This window comes from Zootoca vivipara, chromosome 9 (assembly GCF_963506605.1).
Source record: "Zootoca vivipara chromosome 9, rZooViv1.1, whole genome shotgun sequence".
NCBI lineage: Eukaryota > Metazoa > Chordata > Lepidosauria > Squamata > Lacertidae > Zootoca > Zootoca vivipara.
In genome coordinates, this window is record NC_083284.1 from 41,079,552 (window position 1) to 41,101,696 (window position 22,145).

At 40.4% G+C, this 22,145-nt stretch overlaps 1 protein-coding gene across 1 annotated transcript in view; it reads left to right on the forward strand.

Annotated features, from left to right (window-relative positions):
- GUCY1B1 (guanylate cyclase 1 soluble subunit beta 1) overlaps window positions 1–19,116 on the forward strand; it is a 42,970-nt gene extending 23,854 nt beyond the window's left edge. Inside the window, exons 5-14 of the mRNA XM_035112309.2 lie at window positions 1,623–1,820; window positions 7,750–7,980; window positions 8,619–8,735; window positions 8,974–9,107; window positions 10,358–10,555; window positions 12,387–12,624; window positions 13,877–14,017; window positions 14,762–14,916; window positions 15,565–15,691; window positions 16,850–19,116. Coding sequence (XP_034968200.1) covers window positions 1,623–1,820; window positions 7,750–7,980; window positions 8,619–8,735; window positions 8,974–9,107; window positions 10,358–10,555; window positions 12,387–12,624; window positions 13,877–14,017; window positions 14,762–14,916; window positions 15,565–15,691; window positions 16,850–16,873 — 1,563 coding nt within the window. The 3' untranslated portion in view covers window positions 16,874–19,116. The remainder of the gene's footprint in view (window positions 1–1,622; window positions 1,821–7,749; window positions 7,981–8,618; window positions 8,736–8,973; window positions 9,108–10,357; window positions 10,556–12,386; window positions 12,625–13,876; window positions 14,018–14,761; window positions 14,917–15,564; window positions 15,692–16,849) is intronic.
- Window positions 19,117–22,145: the final 3,029 nt, after the last annotated feature.

Here is a 22,145-nt window from a genome sequence, read left to right on the forward strand (position 1 = left end):
AAGGGAAACGGTTAATTAGCCCCATCATTTCTCCGTTGAAGCTGGCAGTTGCTTTCCTGAAGTATTTACATGGCATGGTCATACATCTTCCACTTAAGCCCTAAGAAACTGTTAACATATCTTTTTGAGTGTCTATACACGTGTGTACATGAACCTGTTATCTTAAACCCATGTTCATGGAGTTATTTCTTCATAGCATCTTGGAAAAGTGGACCAGTAAGCAGCTTAGTAAGTGTCTGACCCACAAGACTGAACTGGAAGGAAGCAGAGAATGAAATAGCCTGAGTTGGGGAAACTGAGCAAATTGGGGGGCTGAGAGTTACAGGAAATGGTTACAGGAAATGGATTTCCTGATTAGTGGGGAATCTTGACACACAGGGTAATTTTATTAAGGGCAGAAGTGGCTAAAAGGGACATTGAATGGCAAAAAGGCATGTGGTGGTAAGCTATGATTAGTTACCAAAAATGATTCTTCCTGCTAGAAAGTTTCTTCTTCTTCTTCTTCTTCTTCTTCTTCTTCTTCTTCTTCTTCTTCTTCTTCTTCTTCTTCTTCTTCTTCTTCTTCTTCTTCTTCTTCTATCACTAGTACAGCCGAGTAAGATTGCTAGAAAGTGGCAGGGAGGTCACAAGGGGGTCTCTGGGCCAGTCAGACTATGCTGTTATCTGCATTGGGATATTTTCACAGGCAATGTAAATTTAGGCAATCCAATTTCCAGGAAAAGGTTTTACTGAGTGGTGCTCCTTGATTACTGCCCAGAATTAATTTAATGCTAAGTAAGGTTTCTTACTTACCATTATATTTGACAAAAATTCCAGGAACCAGTTAGAACCACATACACTAATTTTTCTGTACAGGCACCATTGTGAGGAGGATTCTTGAGAGGAACCACTGGACCATCCCATAATACTTAGCTTGAGCTTTCTTTATTGTGGAGGGTTTAGCTTGAACTACGATCACTTTCTCTGACTCCTTTGGAAGAGTGCCACACTCCTTAGTCAGACAAAACCAAAATACAAGCATAGTTTTGTGAGCTGAATTTCTCAGTAACAAAAGAGTCCTGAAACAGGCCTTTGGAATGGGCTGATCTTTCCCTACAGCCATCATAGTAATCCATTCAGACAAATGCATGGGTTAAGTATGCTGGCTATTGATAAAATGTAAATTTCAAATTAGAAAATAAAGTAAACCAGGAAGCTCTAAGCTGAGTTTAGCCCGAGGAATTAATTTACAAGATGTTCATTTCCTTTGGAGACCTCCCAAGAGAAGAAGCAGCTGTTGAGGCTTTTCATTTCTCACAGAAAATAAAGTTCAAGCTATTTCCAAAGTTTTGAGGATCTGCAGATGCTCTGTAATACAGCTTGCTCTCATAAAACAATGTCATTATCTATTATGTTTTAAAAACATCAGCGCCCATATGAACATTAAACATTAATGGCATTAGAAAATGCAGAAGGACGATCGACAGAGCAGGTAGCAATGCTTGTGCTACTGTATGGAGCAGAATTTGGTACAAATATTTTTCAGGCAATTATGTTGCCTTCGCACACCATTCACTTTTCCAGTGAAAATGCTGGAAAAATAGGTTCTAATGGTTTCCTGTTATTAAATAATCTCCTTGCAGAACCTTGATGCTCTTCATGACCACCTTGCTACAATATACCCAGGTATGCGTGCCCCTTCCTTTAGATGTACTGATGCAGAAAAGGGGAAGGGACTCATTCTGCATTACTATTCTGAGAGAGAAGGGCTCCAAGACATTGTAATTGGGATCATCAAAACAGTTGCTCAACAAATTCATGGCACGGAAATAGATATGAAGGTAAGTTGTAGCATAAAGTTTCACCAACTTTTGGCATGCCAAATATATATCACAGGTGCTTTACTGTTGTTTGACTTAAAATATTTAATATTGTTTAATTTAAAATATTTGTTCACAAAGGGAAAAAGAATTAATACCATATTCTCAATGTGCATAGCTGCCAAGTTATCCCTTTTTTACAGGGATTTTCCCTTATGCTGAATAGGCTTCCTCGCGAGAAAAAGGAAAACTTGGCAGCTATGTCAATGTGCTGTTCTCCCATTGTTAGAACACAGCCACCATGACTAGTAGCCATTGTTAATTTTATGTTCCATGAATTTGTCTATCTTGTGGGAATGAATTTCACAGCTTAGCTATGTGCTGTGGGAAGAAGTAGTTTCTTTTGCCTGTCCTGAATCTTCCAACATTCACTGACATTGGATTGGAGCTCAACTGGTTTGTCCTAGGTATCATAAAATGTGGTACCAATGCTGAAGATAAGGAGGGAGGAGACACTTGTTCGGATTTCTTGTGGATTTTTCAGCAGGGTAATGCATATAAACAAATTTTATATATAGTCAAAATTATAGTGTGTCACAAAGAAGAGAGCTCAAATAGAGAATATAAGGCACAGAGGCTCAAATTTTCCACACCAGATGGACTGTGTATCAGACAGCTATGACAAAATCGAATCACAGCCTGCCACAAACACAGAGGCCATGTGAAAGTCAAAGTATGTCTAATATCCTAACCTAGAGAATTGTGACACATAACTGTGGAAATACGAAAATATCTAAGTCCCTAGTCAGTATGATCTGGAAGTAAACACACACAGCTTTTTGAGTGGATAAGAAATTAAAGGAACAACAACAAAAAAGTCTACATTGGAGCAGTACAAATATTGGAACATACTCCTATCTTTGTTGGTTTCCTATTTTTCTTCACACAGTTGGCAAAGAGTTTGTTTTGTCTACAGCCTTCATAGATTTCTATTTTTAAAAGGTTGGGATTTATTCATTTCTTTTGCTAAATGTCAAGAAAATTATCGCAATAGCACTAAACTTGGGGAAATTGTACAAAAAATATTTAGCCTGACAAGACACCTAGAAATCAGAATGTTTGATACTCATTTCACCTGATTGTCACATCACATTTAGCTTAGGCAAAATGAACAGAGGCAGCTGTAGGATGGGAGAAATGCAAGGGCAAAAGGATAGGCTATCACATTATAAGGTTGATTGCCAAAATAGTTGAATTTTTAATCATTTGACTTTCTCTGCATATTTTTGTAGCTTGCTATGATTTACGTAGGGAATGTGGGTGCTTGCCACTGCAATACGGACATGTGACATCACACACACTATGTGCAGGCGTGTGTGTCATCACACATTCACATTGCAGCTGCTGGCAGCAGCAGCAGTGGCTCCTCTTCTTCCTCCTCTTTGCAGCCAGCGAGGCACCCTTTTCCACAGGGAGGTGCTCAGACTTGGAGGCAGACTCCGCCCCCGTGTCTGAGTTCCCCCCTCCAGAAAAGGGTGCCTCGCTGGCTGACTCTGGAGGACAGAGCTGAACTACTTCTCTCTTGGAGGCAGCAGCACTGCCACCTGTTGGCTTTTCTCAAGGACTTTGTGGGTGCCCGGCTCCCACAATTATATTATTGTGGGTGCCCAGGCACCCATGGGCCCCTGGAGTTGGCTCCTATGGTGGGGACCCTGACCACCTTTGACCTGAAGCAAGCAGACAAGCAAACAACAATACTGACATATGAGCCATAAACTATGGTTAATCATAACTAACAATTTTTTTAAAAAACAAATCAACTTCATAAATCAAGGTTTGTAGTTGGTTTGCTACAGTACAGACATAATGGTTTCAGACATAATGAAAGTGAAAGCTTATTCTCTTCTTCGGTGTATCTCTGGAAGAGGGGAAGAGAGTTTGTGAAGCTTCATTCCTATAACGATAAACTGTAGTTTATTGTTACAGTATGTTTGAATGCCCTCTCACATGACATTTCAGAGGAATAGCACTGTCAGTCTGTTGCAGCTGAAACAACAGTCTTGTGGGACCTTAATGTCCAAAGGATTTATTCTAATACTGTACAAGCATTTGTGGACTACAATCCACTTTATCTTATGTAGTGTTAAATCAATGATAAATCAATGTCTTTATGTCCCATAAATCAATGTCTTTATGTCTCATCAAAGGATACCCATTTTGGTGAAGTGTTTCATTAGTGCTGGGTCTCTTTTAAAGCTGCCATTGATCTAAACTACTACAATTGAGCACTGAGTTAAATTTAGCTCAGGAGCTTTGTTCTGGTTGATATAAGCCAGGAGCATAACGTCTCTTTCAAAATCTAGTTGGCATATCTGTTCTTTTAAACCATAAAAGCACACACACACACACACACCACCACCATCATTTGTTAGTGAGTTGCCTTGGAGTATGTTAAGGAAAGGTGGGCTATAATTTTTATACATAAAAAAGTCTGACCTAAACAGGGCTCCCTCTTTGCAAGCAAATTCCCTCCACTGCAACACACACTCAAAGCAAATGCATTCATGTAAAAATGCTGCTTCACATATATCCTTGCCTCTCCCACAAATCTCCAGTTCCATGATGGTAAACAGTCACATACCTATCTTACTTAATGTGTTTTTCTCGGGAAAAGTGAAAACATAGGACATACTGTACTATTGCATAGCATTTTCAAAAGCTATCTTTAATGCAACACAATGGGCATAAGCACGAAACAATATAAAAAACTATCCATGTTTCCCCAAAATCTAAAAAATGTTCAGAAGGCCTTTTCTATAGCAGTTTGAATGCATTTTCAAAACTCTCTCCCTTATAAATGCCACTTTTCACACAGCCAAGCAGGAACATCAGTTTTGCAGAAGATTTTATTGCAAAGCACAGGAGAAAGAATCTGCTAGATATCTCTTTGAAGCTTAAAGAGTGATTTGTCTTCATTTTTATTGCTGTTACCATGGTGAAAGAGTACGTACGCATGATTGGTTGACGTAATTTGGTAGCTAGGTCCACAGAGGGAAACAAGAATCAAACTTTATTCCTGGCTGTGTCGCTGCTGGTGATGCTCTTTCATTTATTTAATATTCCACAGTCAGGGTGTTTAGCAAATTCCTGGACCTATTTGAAGTCATATAAAACATGAGAAGCAAGGAGTTATCTAATTCTGCTTTTATGAACTTCAGATGTTTAGGTTGTGTGTGTGTAATTTTGGTGTTTTGATTTTATGTTTTTTTAAAAAGAAAATGTTACTTGAACATCTTTAAATAACAAGCAAGTAACAAGTCTAATAAAAATAATAATAGTGTCAGGTGTTCTACTTCTACATGAGGATGTTTGGGGCAGAAATACTGTATTTGCAGAAGCAAGCCTCATTGGACTCAGTGGAACTTGCTTCTGAGTAGACATGTAAGCAGCACAGGCACATATGTCTTTAAAATGAAGTTAACAATAATTATAATTGATGGAAAGTGCAAGAGAATGAAGTAGATGTGAAACTTTTCGTACTCCTGGGGGAAAATACAATTTTTCCAGTGAGTTTTAAACACATTTTTTTTGCATTCAACTCTAGAGTATTCTTTTTAAGAGGCATTATTTACTTAAGGTGCAGTTTTTTTTAAGACCCCCCCAGCAGCGTGTATTCTGCCAATCACATCATCTTTTTTTTAGCAGACACTCAACTGCTTTCATTTTTTTCCCAGAATACAACGGAAATGTTTCTATTGATTTCAGCTGTGCTTTGGCTCAAGCACTTACTTATTTTTTAGTGTTCTGACTCCTTTACATCCTCCCCTCTCTCCCTTTATCTCAATTGCTCTTATTCATTTCAATTCAGCACTGTGAATTACGGTTGCAACTGTGCTATTATTGACACATACTCATTCGGTAGAGGCCATTGGAGACTGCAGAGCACTTGAACGAAACAGCAGATTGGTTTTCTGAAACTGTGGCAACTTGCTGCTGTTTAATAGTGGCAGTTTTTGAAACAGACTAGACAGTTTCATAAGTTTAGTGGCAGGGGGGATGCTGCTAGTATTCTGCAGGGACTTTTATAATGTACAAATCATTTGGCTTGTATGTTTTCTTTCGTTATATTTTCAGCATTATCCCAGGAGGGAGGGACTTTGAATAGAAAGAGACCTGCGACCAATAAGCAATATTTGTTAACATTGCAGGCTAAGCACTTTCAGCCATATTGTTTTTGTAAAACCTTTGTATTGTGTTTATTTTATTTTAATTAGGGCTGCAATATTTAATAAATTAATTAGTTGCATTAATAGATTCAGTAAACCTACGACTATCTAAAAAGATGCAGCCAGTGAATTAGGCAGCAGATTATTTGTATATTTAAAAACCCTTCTTCATTTCTTGCTTTGATATTATTAAAAGCTGCGGGTGGCAGGCACCATCTTAGAAACCCCCCCCCCTTATTATAGATGGTGGAAGCTGTGACATGTGCATGATTGCATAAAAACTATCAAAGTATGTTTCAGTAGCTTTGTTTTAATATACAAGTCTATGCAGATTTAATAAATTGATCAGTTAATAATCCCACTAATATATATAGTTAGTCAACTAAGATTCTGTTAATAAAGTGGCAGTTTATGTTTTAATGGATTATATTAAAAGAGGGATAAAATATAACCAGGGGGTGTTTTTTATATATATATAAAAGGCAGTTATATCTTGCCTGATAAGATGAATTGTTTGATTTTCAAAATCTTGGCACTTAAAAGGGCATTGCATGCTTTTTCACAATCCTAATTATGAGACTTAATTACAATGGAGAGAACCACAGGTGGAACTAAATAAAAAAAATCCTTCCAGTAGCACCTTAGAGACCAGCTAAGTTTGTCATTGGTATGAGCTTTCGTGTCATACCTATGACAAACTTAGTTGGTCTCTAAGGTGCTACTGGAAAGATTTTTTTAAATTTTGTTTTGACTACTTCAGACCAACACGGCTACCTACCTGTCACAGGTGGAACTGGTTCAGTTAATTTTGGAACTGGTCTTGCCAGTTAATTTCTAAAGCCCTGTGCTTCTGTAGCCTTCTGTGCTGTAAACTGAATCCCTACCCTTGGCTCCTCTCCATCCTGAGAAAGGAATTGAGAGTCTGACGAGGCCTCAGAAGACTGGGGCCTCAGAAGACTTTTAATCCACCTGGCCCTCATGCCATACCCTCCAACACTGGAAACCAGGCGCTGGAAACCAGGACATGCATCTTCCCAGCCCTGCTTCCACTTGAGTCACATGACCCATGAGAGATCACAAATCTCTTGTGAGGTTGCAATCTCGTGTGTTTCAGGACGCCATGCTGAGAGCACAATGTCCAAAACTGGCTTGTCCTGATTTAATCAGGGCAGTTGACAGGTATGCCATGCATGGTGGTCAAGACTTCTTAAAGGTGTGGCACTGTCTAGGGTTCCATTTCATTTCAAACCAGCCTTGGACTTCAGATGGCCTGGAATGTATTTATTATTTCTTCTGCTGCTCAGTGGTCTGATGCTCTCACTGCCCTTTCTACATTTGAACATAAGCGTCAATCTTACAAGTGTCAATCTTCTTTGGATACCTATTTATACACATTTATTGTCTATATTAATTTGTATATTTAAGTCAGGATTGATGGAGCCTTTTTTAGTATTAATGCCAGCTGGTGATATTTTTTCTCTCTCTGCTATGTTTGCATTAAAAAATAAATAAAAATGAACATATTTCTATATAGACATCCTGCTCGAAAAAACAATGAAACTGAGTTGTGGTCAAATCCAGGGTCAAAATCTGGAATTATAAAGATCAATAATAGCTCTTGTTCCTTGCTATAAAAGAACAACCCTACAAAAGTGTTATAAAAAGTAAAATCTCCCATAATTGTTGTTGTAATTCAGGTTTTTGTTGTTGTTGTTGTTATTCAGGTTATTCAACACAGAAATGAAGAGTGTGACCATATTCAGTTTTTAATTGAAGAGAAGGAGTCTAAGGAAGAAGATTTTTATGAAGACCTGGACAGATTTGAAGAGAATGGCACCCAAGAGTCTCGCATCAGTCCTTATACTTTTTGCAAAGCTTTCCCTTTCCATATTATATTTGATAGATCTCTAGTTGTCACCCAGTGTGGCAATGCAATATACAGAGTCCTTCCACAGGTGAGAATTCTTATTTTCCCTGAAAACCTTAAACATTTTTATTCCTCTGTGCTCCCACCACCATACCGGGTGAACTAGTGAATGCTATTCACTAGCTTATATTGGTTGTGGTATTTATTACGTATGGACAAATTTTGTATGCACTGCTAGAACGCCAAAAGACAATTCACATTAATGTATTTAACTAATTCCGTCTTTGTTTTCATAAAGTATCACAGTCCTTCATTTCAACAGCCTTTTAACCAGTATTTTAGCATTTTTATTTTGTATTTATTTTACATCTGTTGGAATTGATCAAAAGTCCACATTGGTCCCAAATTGATCAAAAGTCCACATAGGTCCCAAATCCTTCCATATTTTGAGTCATATGACTAGTCATGTGGAAAATGCATCTCAAGGTGGTGCAACAAATCATTCCTTGATTGGAACTGACTGTCGTTAGACAGTTTACTAATATGGTAAAATCTAGTATTGTGTATATGTGTTTGTATGTGTGTGTGGAGGTACTCCTCAACATTGTACTGATAAATTAGCATAGATAGAGCATTGGGAAACAGAATTCAAATACTACACATGATACAGAGTATAAATAATTTCAGGTCTTTGAAGTGAAATTTGTCTGTCTCATTATATTTCAGCTCCAGCCAGGGTATTGCAATCTTTTGTCAGTGTTTTCATTGGTTCGGCCTCATATTGATATTAGTTTCCATGGAATCCTCTCACATATCAACACAGTCTTTGTGCTGAGGAGCAAGGTAACCATACTATTCACCTGCCATTTTTCAATGGATAATCATGTTTTACTTGGATGAACAATAGAATCTCAAATTTCTTTACCACATTTTGACATGTTTCTGCTTGAATGAAACGGAAGTAAAAACAACATTAGAATGTGGATGGCATTAAAGTAGTTTGTGGAAAGATATGAAAACACACAGACATAACTCTGACACCTTTAGCTGCAGTTATAGGTTTTGTTTTTTTCTTTACAAGGAAGGGCTGTTGGATGTGGAAAAGTTAGAGTGCGAAGATGAATTAACTGGTACAGAAATTAGCTGCTTACGCCTTAAGGGTCAAATGATCTACCTACCAGAAGCAGATAGTATTCTCTTTCTTTGTTCTCCAAGGTAAGCAAACACAATTTGTGTATTTTGCAGTGCATTGTTACAAAAACTTGTACAGTAACTCACATCTTGCACGAGGGATCAGTTCTAGGGCTCCGCATGTATATCTAAAAATGCATAAAGCCCGGAATGCCCAGAACCAGGTCCCTTTGCAAGGTGGAGGGCTGCTTACTCGACTTTGGGAAGGAAGCAGGAGAGCTCTGGTAGGGACATAGAGTCCCTCCCGCCTCCTTTCCAATGCCCAGTAAGCTCTTGCCCAGCTTTGGGAAGGTGGCATTGCCTTGCAGTGCCTTCCCTAAGCCAGGTAAGCCCACAATTGCAGCTTTGTGCAGGTGGGTCGGGGGGGAAATAAATAAATAAATGTAGGGTGGGCTTCCTCTGCTCTCCATTTATTTATTTCACCCCTCAACCTGCGCAAATCTATGATCACTTAAGTTAAATAAGCATCAGATATGAATTACCTGTATTCCAGACTCTTTGGGGCAAAATATCCATGGTGCAGATGGTTGTGTGTGTATTAGCAGCAACAGCAACAACAATTAATTTTAAAGAAGCCATTGGGGGAGCCCATTCAGGCAGAGCAATTGTACTTGGTATTTAACCCTTTTTACCCTGCACCATCTGCCTAATCTAAGCTTGTTTCTCAAGGTGCTGTTGACCCCACGGCTCCCACCCCCCAGGAGCTTCATGAAATGATTTAGATTGGGGAAATGGTCAAAGCCTCTTTCTCACCACCACTGCTCTGATGGGAAGTCTAGGCATGGATCTCCTTAATCATCTCTATTTTGGCCATTTGGCTTAAACATTTCCAGGACAACATTCTTCTGGAACAGTAACATAAGCCCATTGATGGCAGAACTTGCTAATTTCAGATATATTGCTCTGCATCTGCTCTGTGTCTTCTTATTCCCTATAATCCTCTGTTATGATATGTGAAAGAAGGTCTTCAACAAGCAGGCAAACTCACAGCACTATCACATCATGGATGTTTCTGTAGTGAATTTATTTTTTAATCTCACTTCTCCATACTCAGCTTTATCTCTCCTCCCTGTGTTGACAGGGTAGAAAAGGCGGCATATTCAGTGCATATTAAATAATGAGGTAGAGGTTCTCTCTTACTTTGGGGGAGTGTCAAAATATATTTGCAAATTAACTTGATCAGTGTTTTTAATGGCTGTGCAAGACAAATCTGAGTGCCAGGTTTAACCTACCATTTTCCCATCTGGTCTTTTGATTGTTTATTTGTATTACAGTGTGATGAATTTGGATGACTTAACTAGAAGAGGGCTATACCTGAGTGACATTCCACTGCATGATGCTACCCGTGATTTGGTCCTTTTGGGAGAGCAGTTCAGAGAGGAATACAAGCTGACTCAAGAGCTGGAGATACTAACAGACAGGCTTCAGCACACATTAAGAGCACTGGAAGATGAGAAGAAAAAGACAGACACGTAAGAGTTGATCTCTCAAGTTTACATGAGAAACAGTATAAGTAGTGGAGTTATTCTTCATCTTAACCTGTATTTTGAGGCTTCACAAACACATCTGATTTTGAATTGTCCTATCAGTGAATCTTTGCCACATGCATTATTGCCATAATTCTTACATAATTCTTGTGATTGCAAGATGAACTTCTTGAATGGATGTCCATGTCAACCTCTATCTGAGATCTGATTCTGACCTGCTCAAGGTTTTAGATCATGCATGTCCCTGTATCATTCCCCCCTTCTGCATTATGAGGCAGCCATTGAGATTATGATGATCAGTTTAACTTAGTGCAATAGTTAATATTTTATGAATCACTATTATGAAACTATGGTGTTTTGTTTTGAAAGTGTTGACATTTTGGCCTAAGGAGTTCCTACCTTGGACAGGATAGCCTTCTCAGTCTTGGTATCAGTGACATGGGGCTGATGCACACATCACACTGATTGTAGAGATAGCAGCCACCAGAAGATTCCAGCAGGTACATGGAGGTCCTTATTGTAATGGCGGCCATCCACATTCTAAGCTGTTCTGAATGTCATAGGTGGGCCAGGAATCATTGTTTACAGTAGTGAGCATTCAACATAGTCACTGACCCTCTTTAATAGTTTTATGCCTTCTGACAAGCTGAATATGATTACGAATTGGAGCTGGTATGTGAAAATAAGGACACAAACAAGTTAAATGAAAACTAATACCTATTAACTCATTCAGAATACTATATTAAGTCACTGAATAGCTGTGTGAACTGTATTTCAATGGGCTCAAAATGAAAGCATACTGGAAGACTTCATGCACTAGTCTTTGAAGGAAATGCATCCACTTTTATTATCTCCCTTCATTATCTTTCTTCCCTCAGTTTTCTTCCCTCTGGCTGTTTTTCCTCAACGTCTCATTAGCTTTCATGTCTTGGATCCCAATGTTTGTTTACTGGCACATAATCTATCTATCACAAGCTGCATCAGTTGAGCTTTCAGAATAATAAAATATTTCTGGACACCATAAAAACTTTGGAAAACAGCTGGCTCAGGAGATCTGTGTTTAATTTGCATGCACGTAACTTAAGGGCTAAAAGAGATTCACACAATTAGCAATTATTAGGGGTAAAAGGTTAATGCTGCATGTCAGGATTCTGATCTGTATCAGGGCCCACACACTTCCAATTTGCTTTTAAAAAGCTATTCATGTGAGCATATGACCCTCCAGCTGATAATGGATACCTCTGCTGAAATATCAATTTATGCAGACTGGAAGTGCTTGAGGGTATGTATATTCATCTCACTGTTGCTTGTTTGACCATAGGCATTGATGACAAGGGAAATGAATACATATAACATGGTTAACTCTGCCTCTGTTGGGCCATTTTCATTTTTCTTAAAGCTATTGCCTGTCCCCAACCTTTCTCCAGATAAATCTAGAGTATGTGACTTCTTTGCAAAAGATTAAGGGCACATTCCATGGAACATTACGTATTTTTATGTAACATCAATTTCAACTACAGAGATTTAAGCACATGCCCTTAAGAGCTTAGCAGTGCTTTCTCATACCTATTTAGTTTTGCCCATTTTATCTTTCAGTATTCTAGGAACATTTTGAATGCACACCAATGTCCAGTGCTTAAAGAGTATTACTTCTGCCATTAATATTTTTTAAATAAGTGACTGTTGGAAACCTAAAATGTATAAAATCAGCTCTCACATGAAAACCTTATTGCACAAAAAATGACTCATGTTTCTCTCTCTCTCTCTCTCTCTCTCTCTCTCTCTCTCTCTCCTATTATTGTCCAACATTATGTAGCTTGCTGTATTCTGTCCTTCCTCCATCTGTGGCCAATGAGCTGAGGCACAAGCGCCCTGTGCCAGCAAAGCGCTATGATAATGTGACCATACTTTTTAGTGGCATTGTTGGGTTTAATGCCTTCTGTAGTAAACATGCCTCTGGAGAGGGAGCCATGAAAATTGTCAATCTCTTAAATGACCTTTACACAAGATTTGATATCCTGACTGATTCACGAAGGAATCCCTTTGTTTATAAGGTAAGCACCACTGCTCCATTTCTGATTTTTTTGTTTGTTTGAGATAATGCTGCATTAATTGAAAATTAATGTAGAAACAGCCCTGTAATGATGAAATTATGAAAGTCATTGTAAGAGGTGTATTATCTGTGCTCAGTTCTATGGAGTATTATAATTTCCTATTGACACAATAATGATTCAATTCTTGGCAAGAGAAAACATCGCACTGAAATAAATTTATTCTGAGGACAAAATAGCTGCATCAATATTGATTACAGAAATTGGGGGAAGTGAGCTCCTGACTCCAAAACACTTTACTGATGCTTTTTTCTGAATCCAAATACCTGAGGCTAAGCTGTGATTTCTCTTAGTGTCATGTCCAAGCCTCATGATTTGTCTCACTTGACACAAGAAATCAGCTGTAGCCAAGGTTTGTACTTTGTTTACTACTCTTGTATATAAGCCCATGTTCAGATGCTAAGCCAAACCATGGCTTACTTCTGGATAGTGTGGTAGTAGGAGGTCTGAAAGAGGAATGCAGCCACTACAGTCTTTGCTCCAGGAACCTGCATGTTTACTTGTTCACACTGAGTTTGGGCCTCTCTCCCTCCCTCCCTCCCCCAATTTATTTTGTTTGTTTGATGCAGCAATAGCTAGAACATTCTCCAAGTGTTTTAGCTGATAGCGAGTTAGATAGATTAAGACTCTTGCCCCCGAATAAGATTGTCTTCTAAATGTATTTGGTTGGGTATATCATATGCTATAATAAATTAAATTTTCCAATCTGAAATTTTGCTTGGGTTTCATTTTTTGTTTTGTTTTTTGGTGCCACCCTTCCTTTCCTTCTTCATTAACCTTTCTAGGCCTTGACACTTGCTACCTATCTTAAAAATAATGTAATTTTCTCCTATTCTTCTATATTTATACCATACGTTGCTTTTAGAAAGTATCCTGTGATGGGGCACAGATCAATGGGTTGCATCCAATGGAGCGCTAATTTAAAGTCACTTGGCGGTATACTTGTGCTGCCCAAACATTGTTACACAAGGGAAAGCACAAGCACATTACCAAAGATGGTTGCACAACAGATTGCACAACAAACCTTTATTAATGCAACTGTTGTGTTGGATTCCTTTGCTGTGCAACCTTTTAAACTGTCCCATCTGCTAGTGCAAGGGCCCTTTCTCTTTCAAAGGTATGAATAGTGTTTGTAATAACACTGTTCCAACATAATCAGGAAAATGGAATAACTTCCAGCTTCACATTTTACTAGGTTGAGACAGTTGGAGACAAGTATATGACAGTAAGTGGCTTGCCAGAGCCATGCATTCACCATGCACGTTCTATCTGCCACTTAGCACTGGATATGATGGAAATTGCTGGACAGGTTCAAGTTGATGGAGAGTCTGTACAGGTTAGTAATTGACAACATGCTACTGGTCCTCAGGGAGTTTTTATATGAGGAGAATTCATACCTAGATTTTTCAAACATATCTGAGTGCCAACTTTCAGGTGTATGTAGCCTAGAAACCATGGGGCAAGATTGTATAGTATTGGGCACTGGTGCAGAATGCAATAGGGAATGGTTGAGGAATACCACCAAACTAAATATAATTCCATGTGAGAATTACTCCATATTTCTTCCCAACATTCTCATCAATGCTTCCCCTTCCCCTTGATAGTGTGCATTGAGATTGGTGGTCTGGAACATGCTGAGATTGTTAGGTTGTTCCTTCCCTCAAGACTGGTGCTTGGGACAGATGAAGGGGACATTAGGAGAATGTGGGTTGAGATAATACAGCAACATTGTTCCATCCTCTGGATAACTCTGTCTTTTGGAAGCTCTTTTGCTTAACAAGCACTCAGGTCGTGGCTTCATTTGTTTAATTTTTAACAAATTTTTATAGATCCCTTTGTTGTAGTGAAGCTTCTAAGTCGTTTACAGAAATATTAAAATCATCAGTAAAACAATTTAAAAGTAGTTGTGCAATGGCTAAATTTATCTTCCCACAAATGCTAAGCCATCTACCCACTACTTATGTCATTGTTTATTGTGCAAATGCGAAATTGCAGTACGGTATACATTACACTTCAAACAACTTGGTAACATGTTTTTATTATTGTTACCGTTCATCTATATTTTTGTTCATTTTAAAAGATAACAATAGGCATCCACACAGGAGAAGTAGTCACAGGTGTCATTGGCCAAAGGATGCCCCGTTATTGTCTTTTTGGAAACACCGTTAATCTAACAAGCAGAACAGAAACTACTGGAGAAAAAGGAAGAATCAATGTTTCTGAATATACTTACAGGTAAGAAATTGAGTGTACAGATGGCTTATAGCAATATCCAGAAAACAGCTTTCTTAGAACAATGGGCTCACTTTTTCATTGATTTTAGAGACAGCTCCTTATATCAGCTGTGTTTTCTTTGTTTTCTGTGTTTTCAGACAGAGTGAAGAGAGTATATCTGGCAGGCTGGGAGATGGGGTGTTTTTGGGTTTTTTTCTGTACCAACTCCAGGCTGCCACAGTTGAGAGGTACATAAATTGTGACCTTTGGGAGATCCATAAGACTTTGGATCTGGCAGATACAAAATTGCTGGCACTTTGGGCCTTCCCAAAGCATGAAAAATGCTGCTGGAGGCTTCCTATCTGACTGGGTACAACGAGGACCTCCATAGCGATGGAGCTCTCACCTGTCATCAGAAATCACAAGAAGGTCAACTCTTCCAAATCCTAAAACCCTCCAGCTACAAAGATCAGGGGGCTACAGTTGCATTGTTAGTGCAAGCAATCATTCCATATGGGGAAAGACAATCACCTTCAGATACTCTGGGTGTTATAGGCTCTTTAAGACATATTCTGACATCTTTACACTATTGCAAGTCTTGGCCTGAAAGCACTTCATGAAAGTGTATTTTGCTGTTAACGGTTTAGTTATATCTCTTTTTATTTGCAGGTGTCTAATGGCTCCTGAAAATTCAGACCCACAATTCCATCTGGAACACAGAGGTCCCGTTTCCATGAAGGGTAAAAAAGAACCAATGCAAGTTTGGTTTTTGTCCAGAAAGTGCACAGAGACAGAGGTATGACTAATCAAAAAGTGCTTTTAAAAAGAAGAAGCACAGAATATGTATGAACAGTCAGAATCATGACAGACATTGTTTTTTTTGCAAAATTGAATGTTTCCTCAAAGAAATTAAGCTTTTTAAACCCATTAATATATTTCTTGACAATATATTAATTTGTCCCTGGTGTTTATGCATTTGTTAGAAATCAGGCTTTCTGCTTCAAAAAGTCAACGAGGGAGTGCTAAGTCTTTAAATATTAATCTCACACACTTTCTATGTCCTACTTTTCTGGAATTGGTATTATGCAGTGTTTGTGGCTAGGAGTAGCAGAAATTTCTAACCTTGCTTCTCTTCACTTAAAATGATCTTGCTGTCACTCACCTGTGATATGCACACAACATCCCCTTAGTACAGTATTTGTTTTCAGAAACAGATTGATTTTACCAAAGCATATTTGCAATTTAGTCTGACATAAAATTGAAAGCCACTATTTGTTGAAGCTCTAAAGTTGAAAACTCTTCACTCCAAATAAATTGCTTTAAAGTGGTAAAGTGCATAGTAATTATGGCATCCTAACAAGCAGGCTTTACTATAGAGCAATAGATTTATATTCTAACAGATTGTGAACTGCTAGCAGAAGTATCATAGCTAACTAATTGCTTTAGGGTGCAATCCTAACCCCTGGCTTTCTGAGATGGGGCTTGATAAAGCAGCACAGCCAGTGCTCCATCCCTAGTGCTCATGTCATCCAAGGCAAAAGAAGGAATAAAACACTGCACCAGCTCCCAGAGAACATGCCTGAATTGGGCCTATTGCTGGCATATGACAGCAGCAGAGTCCTTTTTTAAAATGGGAATTTTCTCAAACGTCAATATTGAATTGCATTACATGGGATATTGTGGAATGTTCCAGATTCCACAAGACAATTGGAGACCTCCGTGAGGAGATATTTTCTTATTTTATAGGAATTTAAACTATCAAGTACACTTGAGAATAACTCTCATGGTTAAATACGGGTTAGTGTCACTACCAAGATACATAAAGTATGTGCTTCCTCAAACACCGTTTTAATTTGTTGCACTTCACCCATGTGAGAATGTATCTTAACTTATCACACATTATTACCCTGAGCTCAACTGTTCCCTTTTCAAACTTTTCTCGCATGCCTTCAAGGATGCAGCGCACGATGCTAACTGAGCCAGGCGAAATGCAAGAGGACAAAGAACAGAGGGGAACACTGTGTCCTGCCACTAATACAGCCTGTTTGTAATTAGATGTGACTGCTGTTGCTACATTTGTGTCTCTCCTGTTTTTTCATTCGATCTGTGCCAAACAATAACATTTTCACTAAGCTCCTCTGCCTCCCCCCCCCACCGTGCTGCTATTTGGTCACTCCCCTTTTGATATTGTAGTAGGTCTTCTGTGGGTCTGTGTATCTCAATGTCTTTTGCCTCCCATTCTTTATCTAACATAAACTTTTTCACATGCCATAAGGGATGTTGTGCTTCACACATATGCTTCTCATCTACATCTTTAGTGACTAATCACCATGATCTTTATGATGCTGTAACTCAAACTGTTTCTGCGAGGGGGAAAAATTCCAATTGATAGCAAGCATCATGAGCTCAGAGAACTGATATTTTTATAGCCGTGATTTGGCATTTTGTTGTAAAGTTTATACTAATCCATCTGCTTTCCTCCAGTCTGCTATTGTGAAATATTGCAGTTTGTTCTAGAAGGTAGCTTCAGTATGCTGGTGGTTGCTCTTTTACTATGTATTGACTGTCTGCTGGTGCAACATACACATTTTGTACATGGAAGAGAAGGGTGGGTTGTTTAATATTATGTTATAGAAGAAAATGTGAGTCAATTTCTGTTCAAAATCTAATTGTGTTCTCTCCTATTTCTCCTACTGAATTCTGGGGGTAAAGATGATTCATGCATACTTGCATAAATATAGGTTGTTGGACAACTTTTAATATAATGCATAATGATATTATTACTTTTTAGACCAGGGGACATTTCAAAGAAATTTTTTTGATACCCAACCATAATAATGAAGAATTTCTGGGACTTTGACCAAGTTTATTCTGAAATTAGGGGACCTATAATAAGTCACAGGTCTCTGTCATTCTGCTTCTTGCAAGGCCCATACAGAGGCATTGGCAAAGACTCAGTCCCACATGAGATATACAGGAAAGGCGTGTTCAAAATGACCCGTGAATGCATAGCATGGATAGGCTACAAAGCATGGATTAGATACAGTGGTACCTCAGGTTACAGATGCTTCAGATTACAAACGCTTCAGGTTACAAACTCTGCTAACCCAGAAATAGTACCTCAGGTTAAGAACTTTGCTTCAGGGTGAGAACAGAAATCGTGCTCCGGCGGCGCGGTGGCAGCAGGAGGTTCCATTAGCTAAAGTGGTGTCTCAGGTTAAGAACAGTTTCAGGTTAAGAACGGACCTCCGGAACGAATTAAGTTCTTAACCAGAAGTACCACTGTATTTCTAAATTGCAAGACAAATAGCTGCTCCTCCCCACAAAAGTATCCAAGAATACAAGTAAGATTGTTATGGAAGAAAATGCCATGCTTTATACTTTTTAAAGAAAGAAGTCACTCTCCAAAGGCACTAGGAATTTTAAAACATTAGGCTTTTACCATACAGTCTTTTTCATTGTCCTGTCCCTCTGGGCAGAGCACTAGGAATGATCAGATGTGCACTATGCAAGAAGCCTATTTCCACAATTAGCATGGTGGCAAAACCTGCTGTGCATTCTTAAAGATTCCCCTTGAAATTTGCTTTCCCCAGGATCTGGTCAGAATGCTCTTTTGGGTGAAATTGAGGCAACAGTATTATTTTCTACTATTTCCCTATAAGTGAAAGACATGTTTTGGATATGGTTATCAAGAAAAACCATTTTTTAGCCTCTCTCTTTTTTTAAAAAAGCCTTGTTTTATTGCTTGGGGGAAAAAAGTATATCCATTATTATATAAAGAACCTTGATTATCCAGGTTCATCATATGTGTGTCTACATAGACCCGTGTAAATGTGAGCTGCACTTGTATTTTTATGAACTTCTGATTATCTTGTATTCTAAACCTGTCAGAACTAATGAGCTCAGTTTAGATATATTGTAGGAATAATACACCGACTCCTAATTCATTTCATATTTTTTGATGATGCCTTTATAAGATATAGACATGTACATATATGTATATATACATAAATATGAATGTAATGTATAAAATATGTCAGTCTCTAGTTTATATAAATATATATTATCTAACCAACATAAAATATATGTATAAATGTTTTATGTTAAGGTGTATAAGGAAGGTCTTTAAATTATGGGCTTTTTCTCACTGAAAGGGTTTCTCCCTGTGGAAAACCATATGTTAATATTGGAAATGGTATAATAAATACAATTTATCCCCTATCTTCTGTATGAAGTCTCCCTTATTTAAGTAGATCATAATCCAAGGGTGGGGAGTCTTAGACCCTGCCTCACACATCAAGAGTTATTGCCTGGCTGGAATGTGTCCTTGAGTGATGCCTCTTGCTTGTTCGGACGGCGTTTGTGAGTTTGCAAAGAAGCTACCCTGCTGTAGAAAGGTGAACATTTACATGTGTTGCTCCTCTCACTTTTGTTTATGCCCCCACTGACAATCGGCACATGACACATAGAAGATTGGACAGAAGTGAATGTGGCCCACAGGCTGAAGAAGGTTATATTCACCCCTTTTGTAGTCCATGGCTTGATCTCAGACTCACGGAATCCATAGGCTGCATTTCGTTCCAAACCGTAGAGCTGAGATTTTGATTTCCAGAAATATGAATCATGCACCCAAACAATCTCAAGAATTTTATAGGCCATATTGGGCATGCTAGTATATGTCACGCTGCATTTGCTGAAGAAGAAGAAGAAGAAGAAGAAGAAGAAGAGGAGGAGGAGGAGGAGGAGTTTGGATTTGATATCCCGCTTTATCACTACCCGAAGGAGTTTCAAAGCGGCTAACAATCTCCTTTCCCTTCCTCCCCCACAACAAACACTCTGTGAGGTGAGTGGGGCTGAGAGACTTCAAAGAAGTGTGACTAGCCCAAGGTCACCCAGCAAGCTGCATGTGGGGGAGCGGAGACACGAACCCGGTTCCCCAGATTACGAGTCTACTGTCTTAACCACTACACCACACTGGCTCTCTTTAGGGTCTATTTGGATGCTCTGCTAAGCAAGAAAAAAGTGTATGTGACCCCTGCTTTCTCTGTCACCACTTCTGCATCTCCTAGGAAGTGGAGGTTTCCCTCCTCACTACTTTAGTAGAATTTTCAAAGCCAGCCTGTGTATAATAGAGCTTAAATTTGTACTGTAACACCACACATCTTTTCATGTTGCATTGTTCATTTAGGTTCCAGCCCCAAACACACTTACCGGTACTTAGGGGACTGACGTCTGAGTGTTGGCATTTGTGTGCTATGTTGGCTGAGGGCCATATTTTCATTGTACTTTATGTTCCAAAGGAAAACCTTATTAGAACCAAGTACTGTACTAGAATTTTCCACACCTGCAAAACAAGCAAACAAAAAAGAAACTCACATAAGGTTGGTTTCTATAAAAGTTAAACCAGCTCAGTATATTTTATTTTCTTCCAGCATTGCAATCTATAATACTGCATCAGAACTGCAGAGCTGATTAATGCCAGAAATAGCTGCTATCAACAACTGTTCAAAGCCTTTAAAATGACAGGAAGGGTAGCTGCTGGAAACAAGTCATGGTGGGTACAAGATATGAAGAGCCATAAAGTTTTGAGCACCATTGTTCATTTAACATTGGTGCAAATCTAATACACACTTCTTAATTATAACCATGCTCCTGGGGGCACTAAATTGCTTTTGAAAAAAAGATGACCAGTGCTCTCATTTTGAGCTCCTGCTTGCAACAGTCTGAACCATGCCATCGATTAGAGCTAACAGTACAATCCTATGCATAGTTGCTTAAAAATAAATCATTTTGAGTGCAATGGGGCCAACTCTGAACTACGTGTATATACCGTGTTTCTCATATTTTAAGGCATCCCCAAAAAATAAGCCATGACAGGATTTCTAAGGGTTGGTGAAAAATAAGACATACCCCGAAAATAAGCCATGTTGTGTAGCCCCGACCGAGCGAGAGGCGAAGGCGCGGAACCCAGCAGGAGCTCCCTGCCTGCTTCCCCGAGCCGTCGCGCATCGGGGAACAGAGCCGAAGATCGGCGGGCGCTCCTTGCTGGGCTTGACAAGCCCGGGAAACAGCGCCCGCCGATCTTCGGACCTGTGCTGTGTGACAGACAGGGGTGGGGGGAAGCGGAGATCGTTCTCCGCTCTCCCCCCACCCCCGCCTGTCACCAAAGATCGGCGGGCGCTGTTTGCTGGGCTTGACAAGCCCGGCAAACAGCGCCCGCCGATCTTCGGACCTGTCCTGTGTGACAGGCGGGGGTGGGGGAGAAGCGGAGATCGTTCTCCGCTTTCCCCCCACCCCCGCCTGTCACCAAAGATCGGTGGGCGCTGTTTGCTGGGCTTGACAAGCCCGGCAAACAGCGCCCGCCGATCTTCGGCCCTGTGCTGTGTGACAGGCGGGGGTGGGGGAGAAGCGGAGATCGTTCTCCGCTCTCCCCCCATCCCCGCCTGTCACCGAAGATCGGCGGGCGCTCCTTGCTGGGCTTGACAAGCCCGGCAAACAGCGCCCGCCGATCTTCGGACCTGTCCTGTGTGACAGGCGGGGGTGGGGTGGGGAAGCGGAGATCGTTCTCCTCTCTCCCCCACCCCCGCCTGTCACCAAAGATCGGCGGGCGCTGTTTGCTGGGCTTGACAAGCCCGGCAAACAGCGCCCGCCAATCTTCGGACCTGTCCTGTGTGACAGGCGGGGGTGGGGGGGAAGCGGAGATCGTGCTCCGCTCTCCCCCCACCCCCGCCTGTCACCAAAGATCGGCGGGCGCTGTTTGCTGGGCTTGACAAGCCGGCAAACAGCGCCCGCCGATCTTCGGCCCTGTGCTGTGTGACAGGCGGGGGTGGGGGAGAAGCGGAGATCGTTCTCCGCTCTCCCCCCATCCCCGCCTGTCACCGAAGATCGGCGGGCGCTCCTAGCTGGGCTTGACAAGCCCGGCAAACAGCGCCCGCCGACCTGTGCTGTGTGACAGGCGGGGGTGGGGGAGAAGCGGAGATCGTTCTCCGCTCTCCCCCCATCCCCGCCTGTCACCGAAGATCGGCGGGCGCTCCTAGCTGGGCTTGACAAGCCCGGCAAACAGCGCCCGCCAACCTGTGCTGTGTGACAGGCGGGGGTGGGGGGGGAAGCGGAGATCGTTCTCCGCTCTCCCCCCACCCCCGCCTGTCACCAAAGATCGGCGGGTGCTGTTTGCTGGGCTTGACAAGCCCGGCAAACAGCGCCCGCCGATCTTCGGCCCTGTGCTGTGTGACAGGCGGGGGTGGGGGAGA